This window comes from Mugil cephalus, chromosome 21, assembly GCF_022458985.1.
Source record: "Mugil cephalus isolate CIBA_MC_2020 chromosome 21, CIBA_Mcephalus_1.1, whole genome shotgun sequence".
NCBI classification, from domain to species: domain Eukaryota; kingdom Metazoa; phylum Chordata; class Actinopteri; order Mugiliformes; family Mugilidae; genus Mugil; species Mugil cephalus.
Genome location: NC_061790.1, coordinates 6,871,533 through 6,894,301, shown reverse-complemented (window position 1 = coordinate 6,894,301; position 22,769 = coordinate 6,871,533). Strand labels below are relative to the sequence as shown.

General features: G+C 44.6%; 1 protein-coding gene across 3 annotated transcripts in view; it reads right to left on the bottom strand.

The window, feature by feature from the left end:
- LOC124998971 (glutamate receptor ionotropic, kainate 2-like) overlaps window positions 1-22,457 on the bottom strand; it is a 73,002-nt gene extending 50,545 nt beyond the window's left edge. For 2 of the 3 annotated variants that reach the window (XM_047573660.1, XM_047573661.1), the window contains exon 1: window positions 15,623-16,168. In XM_047573660.1, coding sequence (XP_047429616.1) covers window positions 15,623-15,749 — 127 coding nt within the window. In that variant the 5' untranslated portion in view covers window positions 15,750-16,168. Of the gene's footprint in view, window positions 1-15,622; window positions 16,169-22,298 lie in introns of those variants that run through there. The other variant, XM_047573659.1, reaches the window with a different exon arrangement.
- Window positions 22,458-22,769: the final 312 nt, after the last annotated feature.

The following is a 22,769-nucleotide window of genomic DNA, read 5'->3' as shown; positions in this document are numbered from 1 at the left end:
ATGAAAGCTCTGAGTGAGTTATGAGCTGGATAATCACCCTGACGAGAAAAAACAGGCCGGCTGATCTGAGTGTTAGGACGTGTGTGTGTGTGTGTGTGGGAAAAAAAAAAAAAAAAGAGAGAGAAACTGAGGAGAAAGTCAAAATGAAAGTGGGTATTTGTATGTATTTGACTCCCTTTTAATGTTTTTTTTTCCCCCCACAGTTAATGAAGTGTATTTTGGATTGAACATCACACAATAACTTCTCCACCGGCGTTTGTGACAGAAATTAGATTAATATTCCTAAATTTCCATTCCTAAATCAGTGATCTCTGAAGGACACACTCCTCGAACGACACTAATCTTGAAATGAAAGATCGAAATCTGAGGCTACACTTTTGTGAGCACACTACAATGAGCATCCGCTTACTACTAAATGAAACAGTTATGTAGAAAAACTATGAATGAAAAACACAATTAGCCCTCTCTGCTCAAGGATGCTCTTGTGCAACGGGAGATTGAGTCAGATACGTTGCCATGGTGACTCATGCATCTATGCTATGGCTGAGAGGCATCTGCAGTTTTGGAATCTGAGCAGCTGATTGGTGGAGGGAGGACGTTGTGATAGTGTGGATGGCCTGTCTCTGTGACTAATGACCAGCAGTGCAGCTGCAGGATGGCAGTGGGCTGTGGGGTGGCTACCATAGCAACCGGCGAGCAACCCCCGTCGCTAATGTAAGTGGCCCAGGTATGCATGAAAAAAAAAGAAAAAAAAGAACACAGTTAGGGTTTTAAGACCTCCACCCACCACACCCCGGCACTCTGGCCTGTTTCTGTCTCCCTCCATCGTTCAGCCGGTGAGGATCAGCGCTCGGAGCCAATAGGCAGCAGGCAAAAGTGATGGAAACGCTCCATAAATATCCCTGAAATTCCCGGTGGGAGCACTCCCTGACATGTTTGGCGGTGAATGGGACATGATGCATGAAGGCCTGCAGAGAGTCGCCGCCCCTGGCCATTAATCTGAGGCTCCCCTTGGTGGAGAGGTAGACTGACCTTCCTATGATGCACAAGGGCCAATTCTCTCTCTGTACCTGGAAAAACCCTGGAAATCTGACCGGCGCGTGAGACACATGGGCCGCGCAGGACGTCCGCGCTTTGATATCGCACAAACAAGCCATCGCATGTGCACTCACTTGAACGCTATTTGGACCACTGCAGGACTTCGCTTTATTTGTCAAACGCATTTCTTCCAAATGGTTTGTTTTTCAAGGTGCGACATTCGTCTCTCCGCTCTCATTTCCATGCATCCGCCGAGGCACGTGCCGCTTTCACATGCGGGTGATACATAACGGCGCGTTATTTGACCAGATACATCTCCTCTGACCTCGGCTCAGAGATAGTAGCCCACAGAGTATTGGTTCTGCAAGAGGAGCGAGATAAGGGGAGCTGTAAACTCGGTTAACAGGGTTCTATTTTTCTTCAAAAGGTGCTTGGTACATTCGCGGTTGTATCCAGTAACCCCCGACAGTAGTGAACACTGTACAGTGCCATAAAGAAAAAAGGTGAGTGATTACTGAGGAACGCATTAGAAGCAACTTGATAATTAACGAACTGTTAATGAGTAGGTCCTGAATAATTAAGCATCAAGGGCTAGATAATGATGAGTTACCAAGAGTTACAACAGATTGGGGGGTGACCAATCAATCGCTAATGATTCCTAATGTCATAAATATCTGGGAAACAGAGTAACAATCCATCCCTTCACAAGTCACACCAAATAGTAACTATCGCTCATTACTAATTACTTGATTGTGATCTTCACGGTTTATTAAGTAACTAATTGTAAAATCTTATTATTGTCTTCATCTGACAATAATACATAATTGACGGAACAATTTAGCAAATACGAGGATGTGCGACTCCACTCGGGACTGCACAAAAATAGCAAGTAATGATTAAGAAATTAGGAATAAATCAGCCGTGTTTTTGGTGCTTAGCAGCTGGCTCACAGTTAACCGGGAATGACTTGCAAAGACTTAGAAAGACTATACAACGTCTTCCTATGAGGAATCAACAACTGTGGTCATTGCTGATATAGACATTGTTGTGCTGCATATTTATACACAGTATTATGTGTGTGTCTCTCTTATCTGTTTCTATGTGATGACGCTACTGGACACTGAATTTTCCACGGGATAAATAAAGTATCCATCTATCTAACAAACTAGCTATATGGTAAGAATGAAGGGCATGTGAAATAATGTAAACTGATGAGATTAAGTAGGGACCCCCTACCTACTACATGTGTTCTATATTAAACTTATCCTAGTGCTATTTATAAATATACATTATTACTATCATTCTGCATTCACAATTAAGGTATTCAAATAATACACAGGTTCAAATATTTAATTTTTTTATTTCCATTTTTTGTTCAAGTGGCAAGCAATTCATTTTAGCCTCAGTAGTTGGCTGAAGGGAGCGAGCTACATTGTTAGCTTCCCTTCTGCTAATATTCCAGATTTCACCTGGGGAGTCGCCTAATAGGCTCTCGGCCAATTGCGGGGAACCTGACAGAGTCAGCGTGTAATATGAGCCCTCGTGATTGGCTCAGCAGCGATGGGGGCGGGTCCTACTGTGTACAGGAGGCTTAGATTGACAGGTCTGGTGTGGTGCGCTGTGTGAGACGGTGCGCTGTTGAGACAGCTCCTGTATCGCTAAATGAGTGGCATGCTGACTGAAAGATAACGTCTTATGCCTCCGTTCATCCATTTATTAAAATATGTTGGATTCATGTATATTTATAGAAATTTAAATGTGTGGGGAAAAATTCAAAACATATATATATGTAAAAAATATCGAATCAACCAAAGATTTTGCGACCCCCGTCAATTACCTCCACAGATCCCCTAGGGTCCGCGGACCCCTTGTTGAAGACCTATGATGTAAGGTGAAAAAAAAAGTAGGCGTTATACTACTTGAAAGACCAAGCTGGTAAAATAGTGTCACTGAAAATGAATCTGGTTGGATCAATGATGAAATAAGTACAATTAAAAATCTGTCAATACAGCGCGTCAGCAATAAATCAATACCTGTAATTACCTGAAATTAGTAGTTATGGAAACTGAACGTGAAACCTTTAAAAAGCAGCATGTGTGTGAACAGCAGTTTAGCTGTTTTTTTTTTTTTTTATCCAACCCACTTGGCTCGTTGTTGGTGTTTTCCTCAGAATAGAATCACTCCTGTCAACCGTAAAGCCTCTTGACACTAGACTGGACTGTCACCTGCCTCTGCTGGACGCTAAGCCTCGGGCTGACTCACACACTCGAACGCACCAGCGAGACCACACATGACCACGCGGGGCAAAAGATTGAGACTAAACCGTCCTGTCGGGGAACAAACAACCGGATCCGAGGCGAAAACGCGAATTTAAAGCTCACGCCTGCGACATTCTAAGATACCCCACTTCACTCCGGGTAATAATTAACTTGTCCATTGCCAAAGGATCAATCTCATCAATCTCTTTTAATGAGCAAACACACACAGAGTCTTCAATTAGAAATGTGCTCCACGGCCCTCGTCTCTGACCCAGCTCCAAGTGGAAAACCAGTGATCATATAACATGTATTAATTCTGAGTGCTGGCAACAGATGTGCTAATTTGCTCTCTCTCTATTCATAATAATGTGCCAGCTCCCTCCTCAAAATATGTGCTAATTTGCAAGGGCTCATTGTGGATGTGCTAAACTACCGGCTGACATTTTGTGTGCTAATTTGTCAAGCAGGGACCCCTTTTGGTACTAATTGTGCCAAACTGTGAGTACACTTGCACAGGCCTTGAATTGCTGAATTCCTAAATGGCTTCTGTCTGCTTGCAGTTTCCAGCCCCTCCACTGCTCTCGAGCTGCGAACGTGACTGAAAGGAAATACCAACTACTGTGAAGATGAGATGTATACAGAGAGCGCGCTCCCCCGAACACGGAGGCGGGCGCATGCGCGCGTATTCCGCAGCCCGCTCTTGAGATTAGATGGGCTCCTCAGAAACAGAGGGACGCAGCTAGAGTCAAAGGCTGCGGGATGCTTGGAAGTATCATCAAACATGCACGGAAAACTAGAAAGAAATAAGAGCCTGTTCCGAAGCCTACTTAGGTAAACACAACACAACAAGTGGTTCCAATGATGAGGTGCATTCATACGCACTACTTCGCTGAATTGAGCTAACGGCTAACAAACTTCTGAGGGTTTTAACCCTTGAACTGGCACTGTAACCGCACGGTTCATGTTTTTTGTAGGAGTAGTAGACAATAAAATGCTTAATTTGTCATTTTGTACCCGTTTTCTAACCATTTCTAGTCATTCAATTGGGAAAATACACAAATTTGCGATACATAAATCTAAATATCTACTTTTTGAGATATAGCACTTTTGACCATCGCTCGAAAATGTACATGATACAGCTTCAGTATTATTTTGTATTATAATTTAATAATGATGTGTCAAAATACTCAGTTTGCAGTGCACGCTATTAACATGGATTAAAAATTAATGCTATTTAATCGTGATTAATTGTATTTCTTAGTGTGGAAGTCAAAGGGTTAAACAGCTAACTTGTTCCCAAATGCCGCGCACACTCAATGACAAACGGTCAAATTTGCAGAACAAACTCAAACAGAAAGCTTGTGTGTCAGACTTAAAATTTTACAGTTTCACTTAAGGTCTGCTGACACATTGATTATCTCACTTACTGTTTCAGTTCAAATCCCGTTCCCTGGTAAACTATTTGGTGAGCGAAGGTAATGGCACGAAACACCGGGGTCGATAATTACAATAAGGCCGATTAAACAACCTGATATTTTCCCTCTGTGGTAAAATGTCATTCTCACTTGCGTAGAGGTGGAGGCACGTCCGGTCCATTCGGTGCAAATCAACTTTCCGTGGCGTGGAATCGCAACAGAAGAAGCTCTCTACTTGCAAACAGTAGAAATATTTATCGACACCTGCCCCCCCACGCGCACAAATCAACAGAGGCCCGCCGAGAAAAAAGACCTCATAGTGGCTGCCATATAACACGTTGAGCCTCCTCCCGAGACGTCTTTCGGCGGGTGCCTCCGGGAGCAGCAGTCAGGCTTCAATAAATATTTTTGCAAGCAAATAGTTTTCAATTGTCTTTTGTATTGTCTCTCCGTGGGGGCGCTTTGGAAATATTTCTCTCGACGTATCTAACAGAAACCAAGGCTAGACAGAGCGTTCCTGAACGCGTACCCAAACAAAAATTGCATGGAAACAAATTCCATATACTGAGGCTAAACATACCCGACAGCATCTAAATTCCAAGTATCTGCCACTACAATTAGCAATTAGCATATATACGCACTCTTGCAGGCACCAAAACACTGTATTTCAAGGGAAAAATACAGGTATTATGAGTCTTGGAGCTTGGCTTCTGTCTGACTTCCCGTGTGCATATTCCCAAACCTGCAGTCACAAGGTTATACGGTTCAAGAAAATAATACAAATCTCAAAACTGCAGTCAGGAGCTTTTCCTGCCAGCGGAGAAGATATGTGATTTGGCTGTAATATACAGGCCATAGGGAGCGAGCGGGAACACTTATTTAACAGAATGCTTCCCGCTGCTTCATGCCTCACCCGTCCCTGCCATTTCTCTTTCCGTGCACCATCTTTTTTCACTCCTTTATCAAACGGCCACACACACACACACACACACACACACACACACACACACACACACAGTCGTCTTTCTCACCGCCTCAGACTAGAGTACATCTCGCGGTGGCCTCGGCAGGTGACAGATGGCGACCTCACAGCACTGCTCACTGTAAACTGAGTTTTAATCAAGCCTAAGCACGTGTGAGAGATGCTAATTATCCACTGCAGGCTACGAGAGTCCAGCCTGGAGAACATTGTGACTATGCAAGCGCATCCACGGGTTTATAATCATTCACCCCCGTTGCGATAAAACCGTCATTTGTGTGTGTGCGTGTGTGTTGCAGTTGAGAAATACGAGGCAGGCCGGACCGGGTGTCTCCGACGTCCCTGGACGCTCCAGCCCCTCGAGCTGCACCGCTCGACAAAATAAATATAGATAAGAGCTCGACTAACAAGTAATCTCAGAGTCTTAAAACTCTTGGAAAGTTAAGCGTGTGGGGGGGGATTTCCGGCTGTTTTTCAGCGGGCCTGCCAAAAAGTGGAGGGGTATTAATGCCGTCATGTCACTATTGCACCATTTCTCCGCATTTATATTTTAGGCACAGAACGCAAGAGGAATAAGATAAGGGAACAAATCTGCAACGGCACAGCTCCGACGCGAGGCGTATGTAACCGACCTCGGCAAAGGAGCTAAAAAAAAAAAAAAGAAAGTTCAATTTATAATGCTGCAATTAGGTCGCAGCCAATTACGAGACTCTATTGTCCTCTTCGCTCCCTTTGACGCTCTCATTCTAATTCTCACCGTCCTCCCGCTCATCAAAATGGCCCTGTATAACACTCTGCCCGTTGTAATTTTGAACAAAATGGCTGTAAAATTAGACTTTCTTTCTTGTAGAAGGGCAGATGTTATCTCCCGTCAGAGACAAAGGTCAAGAATTAATTCAGGAGGAGGCTCTTTAATTCGCACAGTTGGGCTTTCTAGCGCGACGAGGGATGGAGGTGGTGGTGGTGGTGGTGGTGGAGGTGGGCGAAAAATGAGACAGTTTACAGGGTTTCGTTAATCTGATTATAATAATATTTTAATCTTCATAAATTTAGAGATCAAAATGCAAATGGGGTGATTATTATTATCATTATTATTATTATTTTCGGACAGGTAATGACGCGGAAGCTGGGGGAACCCCGGCTTTAACGCGACATAAACGTGTTGAATAAAAATATGCAGATGAGACAATAATATTCTGAGGCGAAAGCGAAAGTTACAATCACAGGGGGAGTGGGAGAACGACGCATTAAAGGAAGAGCTCTCCCTCTAAATCTCCTCGAAAAGAATATGGAGACTATAAAGGTGGCCATTTCTTAAGACAAATGAATTCCGTGCGCAAAGCTCCCCCCCATGTCCCATATATGTTAGACACATTATAATAAGTTACGGTGATAAAAGCTTAAGAGCCGCGTTCTGGTTCAGGATTAAGGAAGTTCAAGGAAAGCATTGGGCTGAAGAGGTATTCTTGGCCTAGAAATTGCAGAAGGCACAATGAAAACTGAGGATTTTTTTTTTTTTTTGCCATTGTGCGCAAAAGGAGAGTAGGTAAAGTAAGGCTCAGCGGTAGTGAAAGAGAACAAAGTGGAAGGAGGACCAGGAGGCAAGCTGAGAGCCAAAGGGAGACAAAGACGGCGTAGAGGGGAAGGACAGCGAAGGACGAAATGGGGAGAAGAGAAGAAGAAAATGGACAGAAAACTCTATTTTCTGGTTATTAATTTCACGCTGGAAGTGCACCTTGCCGCCACCACACCGCCGCCGCCTCCTCGTGGCCCGTCCGATGAGTTTCCCACCGAGGGAGACGGAAGACAGGAACAACAAGTGACGGCCATTATGTTTAAAGTCGGGGGGGTGAGCAGAGGAGCGTGATGTCTGGGAACCGAAAGGAGAACTTGAGAAGCAAGGAGGCAGCGAGAGGGAGAGAGGACGGAGGGGGTGGGAGGGGCTTAAAAAAAACAGATGAGCAAAGGAAACGAAGAGGGAGAAATTGAGAATAAAAGAGGTCACTGGAGGCAGATAAAAGACACTCAATTAAACGAGTGAATGGATGGCCCATTAGACCTGAACGGACACCTGCACCCCTCCTCTCCGCCTCGGCCACAGGGCAGGAAAATGTCAGCTCCCGTTTTGGGTTCATCAGCCTCCCGTCAGCCCGCTCTTGTACACAAGCTAGCCGATAATCAGAGCTGCAGGTACGCTTTGCTGCAAAGGTGTGTCAGTTTGTTTTTTTTGTTTTTTTTCCCCCCATCGCTCGCTCGACAAACACACATGCAGGCAATCGCGAGAAAGAAATGAAAGAGACCTGCGCACCGACTTTAGCGAAAGGAAAATAGCCAGGGGCCTAGCGATGGAAAAAGAAACTAAATAATGAAATCCCTCAGATATGTTGGCTCCGTTTTTCTCTCACTCGCTCCCTCTCTCAATAAATAAGAAAACATCTAGTGAGGATAAAAGTAAAAATGCAATAGAGGTGAAATTGGCGGGGGTTCGGGAGTCCTGTTTTAATCTTTCTCCTGATCTGATGTTCATTTCACCGTTTCTCGCGTTCAATCTCATGCTGCCGGGGAGCGAGTTCTGGCCCTTTGTCATGTTTAGTGTATGCGGTATCTCATGGGTAGCTGTGTGTGAGGGAAATGGGAGCCATCAGCTTCATTATGTCAAAATGTTAAAGGGGTCGCGCAAGATGAGAAATAAATCCAAGTGTGTTCCAGTCCAACGTGAGGCTTTTTGTGTTTCCGGGGTCGTCCCAAGCAAACGGGTAAGAGCGTTGCTCCGTAGGACTGGGCGGTATGTAGGTACCCGGTTCATACCGAATACCGGTATTTTTTTTTCTGTTATGATATGAATTTTTAATGTACCGGTGTATTTGATCACACAGCGTTGGGAACATTTTGCCCTGAGACACTGTTTCAGACTGGACCACTTTCAATGTAGCGCTTCTAAACACGCAGGGTGCGACTGCGTCGCTACGAGGTGTGGTGAAGATGGAAAGGTCCGAAAAATTAAATGGCAGAATAAGAAGACCAAAAAATGGCAATGTGTGGGTTGTTTGTTTTTTTTGTTTTTTTTTTAAGGTGATCTGTATAGATGTCCCTGAAAGTTTCCCCAATATTAGCTTTTTATGAACGAGAAAAAAGGTTGCGCGCAGACTACAGTTATTACGGTAGCCGGTTGCGCTGCTATTGACATTACAGATATAGGACTTTAAATCTGTTTAAATAAGAACAAATATGTCAAAATATAAATGAAACTGTAATTGTCGCCAATTAACATTTAATTATTATTATTATTATTATTATTATTATCTCTCTTTTTATCTCCACATCAGCAGGCAGTGCTAACATGGGGCCACGCAAACCCGTTTTACTACTAGTGTGGGATTATTCGACAATATTTACTCATCATCACAGCAAAATAGTCCATCCTTAGTCAATCAACTGCATTAATTCCCCGCTCAACCAGTAGAAAATGTTATGAACATGTGATACATGGAAAGAAAAATGCCCACCTCCCCCAAAACATGTAATCATCAGGCTTTATCAAAGTGTTTCCCAAACATACAACGATCCTTTCGCTTTAATTACACACCTGCATTCCTCTGGCTCTTTTTCTAAACTCCCGAAACAGGGACATGTTTGTCATCTCACCTGTGTATCTGTGAATATTTGAAACCTACACAAGTATTTGGAGCAAAAAAAAAAAAAAAAAGGAGAGAAAGGACAGAAGAAAAAAAATTCAATACTGGTGGAGGAGATTTTTTTGCATAGCCCTGGTGTATTGTGGACAATAGAGCGTCACGCTGATTCAAAGAGCATGATTTTAAGTAACCCTGCCTCAATATGTCCTCCCACAGAGCCCATTTCCCCCTGTGTCCTTGGTTCACACAGAGAAACATTCATACATCTGACAGGCTACGCTGTCAATGGGAGCCCCAATTCTGCTCTCTCTCCCTCTCCCTCTCAGCCCGTCGCTCCCTTCCTCCTCCTCCTCCTCCTCCTCCTCCTCCTCCTCTCACTCCTTTATTCAGCTGGCTGGAGATGAAGGTGAATCACCACATCCTAACCTGATCGGTGCCTCACATCATAGCCAACACAGCCGGAGGGCTTTCTGTAATCGATTGACTCCAGATTCCCGTGTAGTTTGGACGTCAATGCTTTCATTTACAGGCGTATGTGCATTCGAATGCGTTTACTCGGACGTCGTCGTGCTTGGAATTCGCACCTCTCTCCTCCCGGCTCACGAGGCGCGCCAAGACAAAGTTTTTAAACGGTTGAAATCAGGGATGCATAATTACAACCGAGGCGTTCGGCAAGAGACGCGAGCAGCAACCGAGGGCAATCACTGACCCTCCTACATGTATTAATCACGGAATAAATACACGGCAAACATTTACTCTAGCTCCCAATTAGCACTGGCGCCCGCTTTTGAAACAAACAAGTGAAACGCCAGGTTTGTTTCACTCCGCCGGGCAAGCACTTAACAGTAAATTACCGCAGTCGGGCTCTTGTGGGGCTGAAGGTCTCGCTTAGACTCGCGTGTGACGCAAAGCGTGGAGCGCCGCGGCGGCGAGTCCGGCGTCTGCTTTTCACACCACTCCGAGCTCAGTCGAGAACATACGGGTGTAGACCGACGTCTGCATGAAAAATCATATAGTCAAGCAGCTTGAGGCTGATTAAAACTGACATTAATTCAGAGCGAAATGCATTATTAATACAATCACTGCTCATGGTACACATTTGTTCTTTTTTTTGTTGTTGTTGTTTGCTTGTTTGCATTCTCACAGATGGTAACCTGTGATACACAGGAGGGTGGGGGGGAGGTGGGGCATGTGGGACTTGGCATTGGGTATTAGCTAGGCTGCCAGTTTTTCATTATTCCTCTTAGCTATACCAACGTATTGATCTCTTATTGATCCCCCTCTATTTTACAGGCTACTGGAAGCGAAGACAGACCAAATATGTGCACATCAGAGGGAAACAGGAAAGAATTCATGAGAGGGGGGCTAATAAAAACACATTTTCTTCCGTAAAAGCTATTTCATGCATATCTGTAGTCCCGGGCAAATTTTCAGCCGGCTAATACGATACCGCTGACATTTATTCAGAGATGCAGTGCATGACTCCTGGCCTCCTGCTACATTTCCACAGCATACTCTCTACTGTCCTTTCGGTCTCTCTTCGCAGAAAGCCATCAGAAAAAGGCAGTAATAAAAGACCACAAGTGAGAGTGGGCTGAGAGTGGACTGCACCGAGGAAAACTAATCTATCTGTATCTGCTGGCTTCGACACTCACTGTTTTTCTTCTCACTCACACTTTACACGGACTCCCCCCTTCTCCCTCACCGCTAACAAACACTCTTTGTTTTTCTTACACCTCTCAGTGGCTTCAAATTTTCCTCCGTCTCGCTCGGTGGGAGCAGCGAGGAGGACAGCAGCGAGGAGGACAGCCCCTCGCACGTTAAAAGATGCAAAAGAATGATTTCTTGCGAGCGCTTTCGGCTCTGACCTTCAGCCGGCGCTCAGCCAGACGAGCCGGCCAGCGAGACATGCTGCGGGGCTCCTCTCAAGGGACAGTTTCGCAGAACAATTGCACATGTAACCCCCCTCATGATGTGCACGGTAACTCCTGACAAGAGACGGGCGAAATAATGAAAGCCGATGCGGAAGTCAAGCCTCTGAGAAACACGGCATTCAGATGGGTTTGATTTGCAAAAACAGGCGGAAAACAAGGTCAATGAGCTAAAGCCTTCAATGTGAATAATCCTTTTCAAATGTTGGTGGGGGAAAAAAAGAAAAAAAGAAAATCTCTAAAATTGACTTAATGCAAAGCAAAACAAGGAAAGTAATTTCATACCTCACAGATATTTGCCATTTTGAAATGGCAAGGAATCTGTACCCTGAATTAATCACCATTGAGCCTTTTGTAACTGAGGCATGACAGCAAGACCTTCAAAGGCTCAGGACTGTAAACATATTTTAGAAATCCATCTAGATAGCTCCCTGCTTCAAGCCCATGTGTGGTGCCGCATGCTAATGTAAGACAGATCTCCTCTTTGTTCTTGAAACCCACGGTGGGTATTTTTAAACCATGGAAATCATTTGCCAGCGGAGATAGTTTCATATTTCTATAAGCTATGGCAGGGCCAAGTGACACATGAATATTTTAAGCAGCTTTGTGCCTATTTAAATGTTGTTGTTGTGTGTTTTTTTGTTTTTTTTTCCTCAGCTGTGAACACGCTGGCAGTAGGCCAGGGCACGGGGTGTTATCCGTAATTCCCGCAATCCTAAACTAAACTCCAGCAGGCTGATAATTCAGACTGGCAGAAAGAAAAGGCAAATAAAGTCAATTAACCACAAACTCCCTTTGAATTTGTTCCCCCTACCCTTGCTTGTTCTTGACAACCTTGTAATTTTACCACCGGAACACAGCGGAGGGAACAGAGCTTGTTAAATATTAGCATCGCAATAATGGCCCTATACATCTTGGCACGGCATTGTGGAAGGCGCCAGATAAAACTTTCTCCTGAGGGGGTTCTGTCGTTTGCCAGCAGATTCAAAGAAAAATAATAATACGTCCTCCCAGAATGAAAGAGACAACGGCAATGTTTCAATCCCACACATGTATGCACTGGGACACTATAGGCATAAGCCAAGCATAAACAAACAAACAAACAAACAAACAAAAAAAAAATGAGGGTCTCTGAGTCAACAATGCTTTCGGCAGCAGTTGACAGCCCAGGGACATACTGCATCTGCCAATGCTGTTTGCAGATGGCAGCGATAGTGTTATCACTGGAGCTCGCGGCCCCAAACCAACTATGGACATCGGAATTAAAACATGGCGCCGCTGTTGGTTTTTCTTCTGTGGAATTTCTTCATTTTGCGGCACAAGTGGGGCCCTGGTGGAATAGCAGATGTGATGATTGTGTGACAGAACATTAGGAAGCTAAGATAAAAATAAAATTAAAAAAAAAAAGGAGGTGACCAAGCTCTCTAGTTAAAAGACACTTAAAATGAGTCTGTTTCATCATAGCTAACAGAAATGTGGCCCTATAGGTCTTTAAGCAAACCTGCCTTTCCACCTCACTGAGCTCTAGTGACCACCGAGGAAATTCTGAAGCATCCTGAAACGCTGCTTCATTATTTGAGGAAGATCCGACCACCGTCAGAATGGGATTCGTCTACATTATAAGCTCAGGTTAGTCCAGCCTGCGAATGAATTCAGGTTGAGCTGTTGGTGTAACTGAGCAGCTACATTTTAGATCATTTTTAAACATTTTTCTTCGGCCTTTATCCTAATTTTGGGTTTTAGTCCTGTGACTCTGTGCAGCATCAGTAGCTAAAGTGTCATTCAATTCAAAGGGCAGGTGTGAACTAGATATAAAAAGTGAATCTTCTCTCAGGAGGCGTTTTATTAGAGCTTGTACAGCCTGCTCTGGCTCCATTTCAGTATCTAACTAAATGAATTACCTGTAAGATTTATAAATGAGGAACACAATAACTCAATTCGGTGTGGGTATTAGCTCAGCATATTCGCAGCTGGGGTTTTCTTCTTCTTCTTCTTTTTTTTTTTTGTTACTTGTCTGACACTTGTCGCTCTGCACGGTGAGACCGCTGCTGCGAACACAAAGGGCTGACTATGTTGTGGTGCTACAGTGTGCGAGAGTAAAGGTCTCAGCCTGACAGGAGAACAGCGGTTGTACAATGTGAGCCGCCTGTCTGGGCAGAATGGAACCGTAGGGCCGGTGAGGAACAGACAGACCCGGGGGAGCTGACCTCCTCATTTAGCCAGCCTCCTGCAGGAGCAGCTGGGATTATCTGCCGAGTAAGCAGAACCTGCAGGACAGGAAATGCTCCGGAAGACCAATGGCCTCCAATGTCACTCAGGGAGTTTTATATTTCTCCCGCCTCTTGCAGTGCACGCATTTACACTCACTAAAATACTACTTTTTTTTCCCTCTTTTGATGACACCCACGCACTTGCATTTAGTATCCACCTCGCATTTGAATGCATTTTAGTCATTTAATCTACCTTTCTCCTTCAGAATCTCAGCTCATTTACAAGTAAACTCAGTAAGAAAGGGATCTCATCTTTTTCAAAGAGAATAAAATTACATTGCGACATGTAATGGAGCCATCTTACAAGGGAGAGACTTGAAGTGGATGCTGTTTGAATGATGGGAGATAGCGCTGCATAAAAATACAAACACTTAAGCTTCTCCTTTTTTCCACACACACACACAACACATTTCAGCGTTGCACAAAACAAGATCATTGCCCCTTTTATTCAGTAACAGGGAGTCGTGGTCGCTGTCCTTGGTCCTGAAAGCAAACAACGGGTTTGTTTAGTCAAACCTGATCAGGACCATGGACAGAGACCCGACTTTTAGCCGTGTGTTCAACTCCCTCTTGCTGCAAAAAAATGAAAACACCATGCATGATCTTTACCTCAGAGCAATAAGATCTCAGTGACATGAATCATCTCTTATCTCGCTTGGTTATGTCTATCTTACTACTGATGCCAAATGCCTTGCAGATCCAGCGTGTCACCACCGGAAACAGCTTTGGTTCAGGCAACAAAATATGAAAAACATACTCTAATAAACACGCACCGAGAGCAAACATTGGCCGGTGTTTAATCAAATGCGTAAAATACTTCAAATATCTTTCCCAACGTTGCCCCACGTTTGTCTCTCGGGAATTTGGTGATTATTTGCCGGCTTAAAAACTTTGCTATTACGCAGGGACTGTGTCGTCCCTCAAGGATTACTCTATAGACACGCGGCGTCTGTCAGACAGCGTGCGAGACGAGAAACCGCTCATCGGGCTGAGGATGCAGCAGGAAGACAAGCACATCCCGTTGCCATAGCGGCGGCTCCTGCGGACGCGGCCTGACTCTTAAACAGGACCCTCGGGGGAACTGGGGATTGTAAGGATGTGTTGTCAACACTTGATGACATCCGCTGTCAGGGGGGCTCCTCCGTCACTCCAAAGATGTTCTCTGTAAATGCAGCAGAGAGAGGCAGAAGCAGCCACCCCGAGACGAATCTAATTAAGCAACAGACGAAGCCACGAGAGGCCGTGATTAGTGACTTTAAAGAGAGAAATCCAGGCGTTAATGGCACTGTTTTGGAGGCATGAAGCAGCGGCAACGCGCCGTGGAGACTGTTTGAAGAACTACTTTTACAATCAACATTAATTATATCGCTATTCGCCAGGCAATGTAGTTCTTGAAGAGGAGTGTGTAATCAACTTTTGGGCTATTGAGCCACACTTAAGTAGCCCACTCTCAGCAAGAGGGACTGGAAAGCCGGAAACTGGAACTGGCTAGGCCTATTTGTTTCAGCGATGCCAATAAAGGTATGCATTAGCAAAACCCCGGGGTTTCCAACAGCACTTCAGCGGGGTTCGGACTGAAAAGTACTAACTATTGACTGACCCCTTTCACAGATCAGTAATTGATCCGCACTCCGAGGGTGATGTTTACATGTAAACATTTAGTGCAAAGACCGGGGAGTCAGCAGTTTAGGCAGCCAAGGCACCGGTGAGGAAATCTAACAGAGGCGATGTTTCTCGAGGCTCCATCGGGTGTCCATGTAGCCGTGAACTGTTGCTTCCTTTATGCGTGAGCTGTGCAGAGTTACTGTACCAGCGACATCAAGTTTCGTGGAAAACATCTTTGATGGCGCTTCAATAAAGACACCACCGATGCCGTAACACTATTGACAAGATATTCGCAAGCAACCGGGATTTCACAGAGCACGTCAAATTATTTTACCAACTCTACAACAAGAAAAGGCAACAGAGAACGTCTCCATACATCTGCTCCCGCATTCCGCGAATGTCGTTTCACTGTGGCCATTCGCGCAAGTAGGCGAGTTGGCGCGATCAGACATCGTAACAGAGAAGACAGACGGTCAGAAATAGATTCTTACCAAATCTTAAAACGTGTGGCATCCCGCGAGAGTAACCAAGAAACAGCAGCAGAATCAGCGGGATCAGCCTGAGGTTGGACCTGAAAACGAGACTGGTTATCATCAGATGATGGGAGGTAATCTTCATGTTGTTTTTAAAAAAATGCACAGTGGTTAATCCCCCCGGTGCGTGGGTTCGATTCCCCCGTAATTCTTCTACGGTTGTTGGGCAAGGCAGGGTGACGGCGGCCCTGGATGCGCAAGATCACGGCATGGTCACTTGCGCTTTCCCTAAATCCATTAGCAGTCCCGGCATGATTCCTTTCCCTTCCCGTTCTCCTTCTCCTCCTTCACTGCGCCAAGAAACAGCAATCCGCGGGGTCGAGGGACGGCGGGACATCCATGTCGAAGGGTACGGATCCAGTGGGGAGGGGGGAGCCCGAGCATGGGCTATAGGTGAGGTACTGGAGAGGGTTGGAAAAGGGGCTAGAGAGCGCCAAGCAGAGGATACAGCAGCGATATGCAGCCCCCTATGAGGAGCTCTGGGTTGCTTGCGCTCCCATTATACTGCACTGCTGCACAGGCTCTGACGTCGAGCCAAGGTTAGTATTGTGAACGCGCACCAGAGAGAGAGAGAGAGAGATACAGCGAGAGAATAAGAGAGAGGGAGTAGGAGAGGGGGAGAGAAAAGGGAGCCTACAGATGGAAAAACAGAGAGATACGCAAAAGACGGAGGAGGGGGATGAGAGACGAGTGACATGACAGGAAGAGAGGAAAACATACGGGAGGGAAGAAGCAGAAACTTTATATTTCACCACCTTTTTAGAAGCGAAACTGTCCTTGTCAAAACTTTGGCCGAGCATCTCACGATGTGTCCGCACATATGTGTAAAAAAAAAAAAAGTTCACACAGAATTGCCTCCAGGTGAAGCGTCTGATGAGATAAATAAGAGACAGGCAAAATGCGACGATGAAATAAAGAAGTCTTTCAATAAACATGGTCATCTTGTAATTGAAGTGGGACGCGATAACAAGCGACTGGAACCTCGATTTCACACTAGATTTGTACGTTTTCTTCCACTTGTTTGTTCTCCGTTCAGCACCATAGACAGAGACAAGGCAGCTCTAGGCCCAGTTGTACAAAACAAAAACAAAAAAATCTGGTTAAGAATGATCCAGATTAGCTATCCAGGATCAAGTAATCCAATTTACTTTGGCTGGTTTTTCAAAGCATCATTAGACATTAATTAGATATAAACTTTTCAGGATTACCAATATTTGCAGCACCCTAAGTGAGTTTAAATGTAGGAGGTCTGAACAGAACAACATCAACAGCATCAAAGTGCATCATAGATTTCGTTACGAGTTCACTTAGAATTAGAAAACCTTTGGGGAAACTGCAACAGCATACATAGGGGCAGAAAAAGACTGTATAAAACATAAATAGTAAAATGTGTACATAATCTAATGAGATTTCAGAGTCAGCTCTTCTTTTGCACGTGGGATTTCAGCATTGGATCCAGTTCCACAGCTGAAATCCGATCAGATTCTTTCTGAACAAGAAGGTAAAAACAAACAAACAAACAAAAACATCCAGGGTCCTATCAACAACATATAAAGACATAACTATACACACACAGCGCTGCCAACAAGTGATGTAATCTCGTGCCAGCAGGACACAGCTTTGCGCCGATTCGTTCCCCTTAAAGCAGAATATGTAGGCCCACTTCGCGTTTTGTTGTTCACAACTTCCCTTTCAGAACCTCTTTTACGCAATTTCAAGCAACCAGATTTCAACAGTTCCTACGATCATTCCAGAAATGTGGGAGGAGTGGGATGAAAGGACTTAAAATTGGCAGAACAGCAAATCCGTCATATCGACAGAGGCTGCTGAAAGGCACGCATATTTAACCTATGCAAATAACTCCACTTTAGACTTGAAAGCCTTCCAGCAACAGACTGTTCTCAAGTGTGAGCCACACACTCGGAAGCAGAGGTCTGTGTGTGTGGCGTGCACACAAAAGCTCCGCTGCTGGTTAGATTTCACGGGCAACGGCGGGCAGTCTCTCTCTTGAGGCTATCGCGTTTTCATCTGATTAGTAGGCTCAAAACAGGCTGCATCCTATGGTAAGAGTCGCAGCGAGAAGATTGATATCTGCGGCTCCACTGTTGGTCTATTTTATTGATTTAACACTAGATGCACCTTATCGGCGTGGCCCACAATGAGCGGCTCTTCATGGGCCAGTACATCAGCTGGAGGCATAGGTACAACAGCGACCCCCCGCCCCAAGAGAGCACAGGGCTATTTAATCCCTACAGAGATGTCAAAGGAGCTCTTTGATCGGTGCCACCAGAGTCCAAGCCTGGATGAACACAGTCATTGTGTGACTCAAGTGTGAATGGCTGGACTGTGAGCGTGCGTCTGAGGTGAAGAAAACTCACTACAAGACGGACTCACTACAATATCTGTGCACGCCCCCGTCCTCTTTTAAATCTCTCACTTAATTGTTCTCCGAGTGCACTCCCATTGCTGTTTATTGACCACGTTTATTGTGTCAGAACCGCAGGAATTAAAAGGGAATCATAAGGAAACGTGCGGCTAAACAAACGACGCCGACACCTACACTCGCGTTCCGTGAGTGCTACTCCATTGTACTTCACGAGATCTGTCAAATCCCCCCTCGCAAATGAAAAGCTAACGCGTTTAATCGTGAAGGGGGACGCTTGTACCGGCTAAAGGAAAACACAAAGCAATTATGCGGGGATGGTGGATGGTGTGAACGCTGACTTTGAACGTGTGTCGGTTCGCGTTGGTCTGCACACCAGCACTCTGCAGTGTGAGAATATCAAAGAGAATGGCACTCATCATGCTACCATCTGGACCATTAGCATAATTATGGAGAAATTCAGGGTTTCCGTATAAGTCAGCAGAGCTTCACACAGCATGAAAGGAATGCTTATTGAGCTCTGGGAGAATACATCAACTGATGCTGTTTTCCTCTTAAAGTTAAAGCGCCCCCTGGCCTGATGCTAAGGCACTGCAAGTGCGACAAACCCTAAGGTTTTCTACACTCAGTGCACCCAGAATTTAATTTTTGAAATAGGACTAATGCCCCGACAAATGATTCAGACTTAATTTTCTAATAGAACGGAATAATAATGGTTACGCCTATGCCTGAGCACAGGGCAGCTAAGGACAAGGGTGTCATTTACTCTCCACTGAAAGTATACTCAGTGTACTTTCTTATGTGTCTGGCAATCATATATAAATGTTCGCCTTTCAGTGAGTCAGTCAGGATGCGATAAGTGTGCGGGAACCAGATAGAAAGGAGGAGGTGATGGGAACAGCAAATTTCCTTTTTATGATGCTCAAATGACTCCTGCTCCTTTAGCTTGTTGTGACTAATAGGAAAATACCCCGGTGCCATTTGGGAGATGTGCTTTTTTTTTTTTTCCCCGCTGCTCATCCATGATCAAACCGTGTCGTTTTTGTAGGAGACCACAAATTAGATGAATTCATACACACCCACTCGCTTGTAACCCACGGAGGCTTCCATATGAGCTGGCTGGTGGTGTTTATTCACACGCCATTCATGCACCGGGTAATGCAAAGGGGACTTTATGCAAAGGAGAGATAACCACTGCTAAAAGCCTTCTGTCATTCTCTCCCCGTCTCTCTCCCTCTCTCTCTCTCTCTCTCTCTCTCTCGCACTCTCTCTCATAGTCAGACTGGTGGAAAGATTGGCACGGAGAAGGAAACCATGGAAACGAGAAGCTGATGCACTTTGAATGGTAAGACCCTGAAAGAGAAGACATTCATTCAGTTCAGTTGCCCTACACTAAAGGCTCATCTCCACTGCATTATTTTGAATGCTACAAGTTATTCTAACACGCCTGGCTCCAGAAAAGCAACAATGGTCTCACTTCATCAGGCTATTATGCCGGGATGACTGCAGCGAAGGACATCTTAACACTCCGGCAAGCTGAACTCACACACACACACACACAGGAAAACACGCTCATTCTATTTGCACTCATGCATACCTTTTCCCAATTACTGTATCACATTGCTAGTCCGCTGCAAATGCGCTACAACGTCCGCGGCTCACTTCAGTGTATTTACACTGTCCACTTGTGGAATCGCCTTTGAACGCGGCGCAGTCAGCGCCGGGCCCATACGTCCTGAGCAGCGCTGTCAATGAGATTCCCGGGACCTTAGTGGGAATACATTCTTCAGAGACGACAATTAGTCAAGTGAGACAGTAATTAGGACCTCTCTGCACACTGTCACTTCCAGTTAGTGCTGACGAATGCCCACAAATCCCCCCCTCCAGCAACTGCAGTGAGACAGACTTACTTCTGGTGCCACGCTCTGACTTTGGAATGTGACAGCCATCCGTATCTTCTATCTGCCGTGGTAGTACTTTCAATAATAGCAGGGTAATTTAGTCAGTGCCATTACGGCGGAGAAGCATGGTAAATTTTGCCAGTTGTGGTCATGTGCCCCTAAGGGATCACAAATCATTATGCGCACCCACCCACTTTGTTGCATATTACATGCACAGCTGCTCGGTTAAAATCATACATAGACTGCACTCATCTGCCCAACGAATGCGCTTTAATAAAGTCCGGGAGTAATCATACCTTTGTGAAAGTTCAGGCGCTGATTCAACTTTACGGCCGTTTAGCTCGTGGACTATAATGCATCATACTGAGAGGTGCCCTGTTATTTAGCCGACCCTCTCTGAGGCGGACAAAACGAAGTTGATTTATTGCAGGGTCGGCGTTTAAAGGGTATTAGTTTTATCTAGGTGAGGTGGGCCCATGATACAGTGGCCGGGAGAGCTCAATCGCACCAGCAACTTAGGGAAACACAGGCAAGCTAAGAAAACGCCCCCATCAATGCAAATAATACTCACATCCCAGACGAACGGAGAAACACACTGCACGAAGCGCAAACGCCAACTGAAATGTTTCCAGAGGATGTGATGAAAAGAGTCAGAATAAATGTGCGAATATCATTCACGCCATCAATCTGCAAATTAATTGTGTATCGACTTATTTGAACTGACAAGTCAAAAATGCAAAAGGCTTAGAAGGAATCAGAAGATGAGAAAACGCTTTAAACAACAAACACATCCCAGACGGGTTCATCACTTTTTGGGGTTCCCTGGAAACATTCAATTAGTCACAGAGTAGTTATAGCCATTTAGTTTAGGGGTGCTCAAGCACACCTTAACTTTGTCCCAGCACCCCTAAAATAAGAGTTGAAAACTCACACTTTTTTTTAAAACACTCAGCTATGATAAAATGAGAACAAAACAGTACAACAGTAGAAAGTATGTGGTTTAAAGATAATAGTTTAATGAGGAAATTCAGCACCCCCGCCTTCCACTTGCATTGCAGTGGTATGATCCACCTCTCTCGTTTACCCCTCCCTCCCCCACGAAGCTCCCACGGTTAGGTAAGGTTGGTGATCTCCTGTAAGTTACCAAAAAAAGTACGTTTATACAGTACAGTACAGTTTATATTGGATCTGTTGTGCTCAGGCATACGTGGTGATGCTAAAGCCAAGGTGTAAGACTAATACTACACAGGACGATGGGCCAAAGCAGACTCCAGCACCTAGGTGTGATGTCCACTGAGAAGGATGTGATTGAAAGAGTCAAACACGAAATATTAATTGACAGATTTGCCTCTCTCAAGGTGAGGCGGCATGGATTGGAGTCTGAAGGGTCTGTCCAGTCCGAAAGGAGAGACAAAGGATAGAATAATGCTGTCTCTTAGGTAGGGTTGCCTATCTTTATTGACCTTCATATCTTTAATCTCCTAAAACCCTGCGTCCTCATATGGGAACATTACATTTTAGGTTTGCGGCAGCTTATTCTGCTTCATTTAGACCTGTTGTCCCCATAAGTGGACGCTTTTGTTTGAAATCTAGTGGTAGCAAAGGATCAACACATTCATTCATTCCACAACCAGTCACGGGACAAAAGTGGACAATGTACGAAACCTCATCATGTTTTAACAAATACTATCTATATTAACATGCTTCAGCATTGCAAATTAGCAGGTCCTTACTTGAAGACGTGGGCCTTGCACAGCAATGTTCAGGGATTCAAATAGTTTTATACTGACACACATAGCTGACTTAATTGTATTACACAATGAAATAATCCCCGTGTCAACACAGGGACTTTTTTTCCCCAAAAACCTACTTCCCGTTCAAATATGATGCTACGTTTTTACCTTTCTTAGGTCCTACATTTCTGTGTTTGCTGTTGTCGTGAGTAGTTGAAGTGCATGTGTGGTCAAATTTACATATGCAGATGTTTTCCACTTGGTTTTGTCTATTTGCATACGTCTATTTCTCGAGTTGCAGTGCACCGAGCCCTCTCGGCCACCGTACAATAAAGTAAACTGACAAATGAATGCGAAAGGATGCTAATAGTTAGTGATGTACTGACAAGCTCCGTTCATTTGCTTAATGCAGTCAGACAGTCAAAAATGTATCTTAACTGTTGGCTTTATGGTTAATATAATAGTAACAAGCGCATCTCAGACGTAAACTAGCGCACGTGAGGCTAATTCCGTCATCCGGCTACGCGTCATACTACCTATTATGACGTTGTAAGTCCACGCTAAATTTAAAATTAAATTAGGGACAGGAAATTGGTCTTTATTCATAGTTCACTTACCCAAATCATCGTAGGCCCTGCGAAGAATGTTGCGCGACAGGTTGTCATCTAAATAAAGTTTTGAATGAACCAAATAGGGACTTATCGCTACCTGTCCAATCAGATCATTCGTAGGCGGGTCTAGGTAACACCTTGTGTTGCATTCCATTGCAACTACGAACTCGGAATTCTGAGCTCCAATTAGTAAAAAAAAAAAAAAAAAAAAAAAACGAAAACCGAATTTACTCTTTTCACATGCTCCACATTAGATGGCAAAACAATAAAACAAAGTAACAAACAAAAAAGACCAAATAAATAAATAAATAATCCAATAGTTCAGTGACTACCACTACATGAAAAATGAAAAAACTAAAGACACAAAGCGAACCTGGAGGCAGCCATGTTTTTTCCACTTTGAAGTCAAAAGTAGGAGGCAAAAAATACTTTTGACTTCCCATTTAAGAGGTAAACATGTATTCAGTGCAGCATCAT